The sequence below is a fragment of the Zonotrichia albicollis genome, chromosome 4 (genome assembly GCF_047830755.1).
Source record: "Zonotrichia albicollis isolate bZonAlb1 chromosome 4, bZonAlb1.hap1, whole genome shotgun sequence".
In the NCBI taxonomy this organism is placed as follows: domain Eukaryota; kingdom Metazoa; phylum Chordata; class Aves; order Passeriformes; family Passerellidae; genus Zonotrichia; species Zonotrichia albicollis.
In genome coordinates, this window is record NC_133822.1 from 58,009,896 (window position 1) to 58,015,779 (window position 5,884).

The window sequence follows — 5,884 nt, forward strand, 5'->3', positions numbered from 1 at the left end:
CTTTCAGAATTTTTCTCAACATATGATTCAGTTTTTATTCACTCCTTCTATCTTTGACAATTGCTTAACTACCTTAATTTCAAAGCCTTTTCCAGTGTAATAAAATGTCCTTTTGGTAGAAGTTTATTGGTCCCATTTCAAATTACGTTCTGAAACATTCCTACACTGATGAGGACTCATTGTTTTAGCATTTTTTCTGTTTCAACACAGTATATAAAGCCATGCCTCTCACCAATCAACCTCAGTATAAAAGTGTAAGTGAGGTCAAACAGATCACTCACCAAATCTTTGATCAAGTTGTCTGATCACATACAGACACAACTGTCTGAATTGTTGCATATGTTATATAATGTTATCACACAAATTTAAGCATTTCCATTATTGACTGCTACTTGTGTATGCATACGTTAACTTGCTGGTCATAAAACTGCAACAAAGGACAAGATATACCAATACTGAATTCAGACCTCTAGTCTTGTCTCTCCCAAAATTAAGAAAAATCTGTGTTCTTTATGACTGATCAACTCATGGTTTTGTGCTTCAGTTATACACATTTTCCAAAATTAAACTGTGAAGTTAATGTCAAATACTGTGTTGTAACTTTAAATATAACTGACATATTAGAACAGATAGATGGGTAATTATGATAAACTACACAATAGTGCTACTGCAGATAATATCATTTATCAATCCTGTGGTCCCCATCATTCATGCATTTACAGTTTGGGAATACAGTGACTGCAAAGGATAATAATTCATAATGGCTACATTCTCAGTTCTTCATGCTAGCTCACTAGACAAAATAAAAAAGGTTAATTGTATAACTGGAAAAATGTAAAATTTTATTCCAAGAAAATTAACAAGCTACACAGGTAAATTTTGGCAAATGCAACTTTATATTGAAATCCACACATCTGTATCTTAAAGAAGGAAAGACTCACAGACTCTAATGTATTTCTAAAATACTAAGAAATCATAGTATATGCTTTCACAAGTTAAAACTTAAATAATTTAAAACAACCAATACACCAAAATGTGCAGAAAATATAAACAAGACTGTGCCTTCAGTAGAATAAATGCTTCACAAATTGTGCAAGATATCATACTAAGGCTGCGGTCTCCCCATGACAGCTGTCTTAAAATATAAACATACATCAACTGCCTGTGTTTCTCAGAACAAACTAGAAAGGGCGGCACACCTAGAAAAAAATCATATAATCCCAGTGATGTGCATATTGATTTTGGGAACCATTGGAGTAAAAAGGAAAAAAGAGGACTAAGTGATCTTTCATGCACTCCCAAATGACTGACCAGAGTTATTGATTCAATTTTCCTTGCTTATTTGCTTCAATGCTAAACAAAATGGAAGATACTAGATAACCCTTTAAGGCAACATGTGTTTATTCTGTATAATTATAACTGTTCAATTATGACTGGATATTATCATTAACGTTGCCTAACAGACTGATATCTAGCTTTTTAAAAAATATAAATAAGAGTCTATTAAACTTTATACCAAATCAGCAAAAAACACAGAATACAGTTAAATGTTAGTAATTTCACTGTTAAGGAAAATGGTAATTAGAAAGAGTAATATATTTGGAGAAAAAAAAATTAACGTCAAAATCTGAACAAAAATACTGCTTTGGAATGCTCCCCAAAACTTACTCACAAGGCAAACAGATTTGTAAGTGTGATAATCCAATAATGCATGGCACATCTTTAATCAGTTACAGTACTCGAGTCCCCAGTTTTCAGTCTTTGCAAAATAATAATTGTATGAAATGTTTTAAAGGTCTTCAGATGTCTAAAATTAGTTTTATCAACACATTAACCTCATATCAACTTAATTTATTAAGATGTCCAATGCTAATCTTTTTGATGTTCTTATTTTATGTAGTGATATACACAGCATTTAGCACTGATACTTAGCACCTGCTACTTTCATAATCTAGATTTCAACCACATAAAGGAATTCAGGGCAGTAGTTCAGTCCTTTGTTCTTAATTACAAACCTTCAGCAGTGGTCAGCAGGAACATGTTTAGGTTTAAAACAGGATTAGAGGTGAGCTATTGCAGAGACTGCAGAATGTTGCCCAAATCCTTACAGCTGCTGACGTCCCATTCTTGATTTTCTCCTCAAGACATGGCTACAGGCCACAATTGCTTAGCAGAGAATGGTAGTGTTTCACAAGGCTAAAGATTTACAGATGCTCCCTCATATAACACAGTAAGGTTCCCTTGGTAACCTGGATTTTCTGCAGTAAAGAAGGGTTGTGCTGAAACAGCGCCTCAGCTCCCTGTTGGAGAAAATGCAGACAAAAGGATTGATTCCAGCTTGGGCAAAACTCATCCAGACAGCGGCCGTTAGAAATCCCCCAGGTACCACAGGCCCTCTCGCAAAAACTCTCCAGTAGCAGGCTACCAAATAGGGACCCCACAAGGTCAGAAAGAGGAATGTCATGATGTAGAACATTCTGCTGATTCTCTTCTCCATTTTGAATTCGTCTAAAACCAGTAGCCTCCTCCTGCCTGTGGTGTTGGCGTTCTGCCTGATTCCCAGCAAGGTTGGAGGCGTGGGACCCCTTCCGAATCCAGCCAGCCAATTCGCAGCCGCCTGACCGCTCGCTCCGGGACCATGGAAAGTCCAGTTCTGGCTCACTGCTGCAACAAACTGGACTGGCTTCATTTTCCTGCGATCGTGAACAAAAAATATCAGCTTGAGGTAGACAAGCTGTGTGGCTAGGAGGATAAGGGCAAGAAGAAGCATAAATCCCAAGGAATCATTAGCCCTGAAGGAACGATGCTGGAAAGTGCATTGGTCTTCCTCCCTAATGAACGAGTAGGTGCCCACATCTAGAACTGGGGGGAAAGCCATGGCTACAGAGAGAGTCCACACCATACAGATAACAGCCAGACAAGTCCAGAAGGTCAGTCTCTTTGTATAAAAACGGTGGTGGGCAATAGCTAAGTATCTCGTGACGCTTATGCAGAATAACATGAAAGCGGTGTGAAAGCAGGACAAAACCCCCAAAAAGGCAATCACTTTGCAAGTAAGAGTCCCATACGTCCACGTAGAGCCATTTTTTACCGAGGTGAAAACAAAAGGGAAACAAATTGCAGATCTGAGGATATCTGAGCAGCAAAGATCCAACAGGAAGTAGTAAGGAGCTCTATGCAAGGTCTTATCTTTGACTAGCAAAATGGAGATCAGAAGGTTACCCACCACACTGACTCCTATTATGAAACCCAGTGAAGTCAGTTTCAGAAAAGCTGTTAAAGGAGAGAGATTTTGCAAAATGTTGTCAGCTGCATGGCTGTAGTTCGCCATAGATGGATGGATGATATGTATATTGCCTCAGTCAAGTCTCATGATCTATATTTAAGAACAAGGAAAAAATAGATCCATACATCTTACTGAAAATGTAATCCACAAACAGAACTGATCTTGTGTCTAGTCATACAGTACATCCTCTTCTTTCTGATTTGTCATGCCATCAAAATATCTGAAAAAAAATCGAGCTATCAGTTCTTAAGTTAACACAAAATGATGTCAGAAAGTGCTAGCAAAGATGTTAATTTATGGAGAACCGAATGAAGTTGTAAATTTGAGTACTATTGTTTGTTTCTAAAAAAACACGAGGTTTTTTTCTTTTTTTTACTGACTATTTAGTATAATTGACTATTGGCAGATTTGTTACAGTTTCACGACTGACCAGTGCCCCTTATATTTGGTAGCACATATAATTTCACAGTTAAAGCCTCAGAGATTTTGTGAATCAAAAGATTCCCAGTTTGCAAGCCCAAGAGTTAATCACTGACATCTTTTTTAAAGAATCCCCAAAGACTGCTGATATTTTGACATTACCTACATTTATTTTATGGCTACAGTATTTGTCAATGTTTTAAGAGGCAACTGCTGTGTTGATATGGATCACACCCAAAGAAACCCTGCAGAATTTATGTTTTTTAACCCAAGTCACCAAAGCACATTAATCACACAGTGTTCGTTTATGCATTTTGTAAGAGAAACAGTATTCACTACCCCCCTCCCTTCCTGCTATAAACAATAATTTTATCGTTTAGCCTTTTCGATAAACAGGTATCTAGACAGTCGATAGCAGTATGCTTTAGGGTGTCGTCCCCCCCGGCCTCCCCCCCTTCCCCCGTGCTTTAATGCAAATCGTTAAAGCCTCGACATAATTCATAATAAGCGACGGTCAGTGTAAATACTGAGCAAAAACAGGCAGCACAGCCCAGATATAATGCCCACCCTTTCGGGAGAGCTGGTTTTGGTTACGCTTAAATAAACATATAAATTGTTGGTTTTTTATTTTTGGTTGTTTTCCTTTTTTTGCTAATTAGGGCTCCATGATTCCCATTAATCCTCCCAGTGAATCGTACCGGAATACATTTCATGCAATAAAATATAATAAAGAGCTGTCTGTTGCTGCTTTTATTTTTTTTTTTCGATTTTGTTTTGTTTTTCTTTTTTCTCCCTCCAGAGCCAGGCACAGGAGCCACAGCGGGCATGATCAGGCTCCTTCGTTATTCACACGAAGTGTTTCCTATGCCACCTCGGGTGTACAAAGGATATTCCCACTGAATCCCAGCAAAATCCTTCCATTCTTACCGTCCACAAAAGAGCCTGATTGCTGCTGTGTAAACAGAGGCTGATCAGATCATGGCATCGTTTTAGAACCATGAAATCAGGCTCCCCCTCCCCCTGCCGCCAGCCCCGCCGCTCCCCCTGCTCGGTGGAGCTGTCCCCGCGGCGGCCGGCCCAGCCTCCGCACTCACGGAGCCCGCACGCCCCGGCCCCGCCGCGCACTGCTCGCTCGCCCATCGCTCTCACCGCCGCCACTCGCGCCCCGGGCCGCTCCCCGCGCCCAGCCATGCTGCGCTGGGCTGGCTGCGCCGCCCGGCCGCCGCTGCCTGGCATCAGCAGCATCTGCCGGAGCCGTGCGAGAGCCCCCCGCGGCGGGGAGCTGGGGAGAGCGGAAGAGGCATTGTCTGTCTGGGAGGGCTTCCATCATGCCCCTTCTTTGGAAACCAGCCCCGCAGCCCCGAGCGGGAGAGCCCTCTCAGCACGCACCTGCAGCCTCGGCAGCCTCGGCGCCCCCAGCCCCTCTCCTCCTACCTGTTGGTGCCGGAGATCCCCACATGCCAGAGCTGCTCCTTCCCGTCGGCCGGGGGCTGCTTTACCCTGCCGGTCTTTTCTATTCTCCTCTACCGTCATTCATTCTTCTTTCTCTCAATCCTTTTCCTTTCTCCTTTTTTTTTTTTTTTTTCAATTTCCCTTTTTTTTTTTTTTTTTTTTTTTTTTTTGCCTCGGTACCTTGGCTGAGGATCCAGTCAGCGGCTCGGGCGGCGCATGCTCGCCGCGCCTCCCCCCTGCGCGCCGAGCCCCGTCCTCCCCTGTCGCAGCGCCACAATCTCTCCCTGTAACGCAGCGGCGGCGGCCGCCTCAATGAGGGCACGGCAACCTCGGCGGCAGCAGCAGCAGCAGCGTCCTCAGTGGTGTGCAGGCAGCCCCGGCGGCAGCAGCCTCCTCAGTGCGGGGAAGGCAGCAGCATCCTCAGCGACGGGAAGGCAGCCTCCTTGGCAGCACGTTCCCATCGCGATGTATAGCCCAGCTGGATTTATTGGCGAGCCCGGGCGAGCCAGTGAGGAAAGGGAGGGGAAGGAATTAGGTCCTGCGCTCCTTGTTTATGCCTCTGGGCTCCCCCTCCCGCCCCATTCGCTTACGACGGGGGTCTGGAAGCGCTGCGCGTCGCAGCCTGTCAGGAGAGGCACCGGGCGGTTTCTTCAGCTGCCGCTGCTCGATCCTCCCGCTCGTGGCTCCTTTTCCTTCCTCCCGATTCCCGCCCGGTGAATTCCTTCT

At 43.5% G+C, this 5,884-nt stretch overlaps 1 protein-coding gene across 5 annotated transcripts; it reads right to left on the bottom strand.

Moving 5' to 3' along the window:
* Nucleotides 1-816: 816 nt before the first annotated feature.
* On the bottom strand, nucleotides 817-5,478 carry GPR85 (G protein-coupled receptor 85). Of its 5 annotated transcripts, none has more exons than XM_074539909.1 (2): nucleotides 5,339-5,478; nucleotides 817-3,506 (listed from the first exon to the last, which is right to left on the bottom strand). In XM_074539909.1, the coding sequence occupies exon 2, from the start codon at nucleotides 3,329-3,331 to the stop codon at nucleotides 2,219-2,221; it is 1,113 nt and encodes a 370-aa protein (XP_074396010.1). In that variant the 5' UTR covers nucleotides 3,332-3,506; nucleotides 5,339-5,478; the 3' UTR covers nucleotides 817-2,218. The 5 variants fall into 5 exon arrangements, with proteins under 5 accessions (XP_074396010.1, XP_074396008.1, XP_074396011.1 ...); XM_074539907.1 differs by lacking the exon at nucleotides 5,339-5,478 and adding an exon at nucleotides 5,141-5,299; XM_074539910.1 differs by lacking the exon at nucleotides 5,339-5,478 and adding an exon at nucleotides 5,096-5,116.
* Between the last annotated feature and the right edge of the window lie 406 nt (nucleotides 5,479-5,884).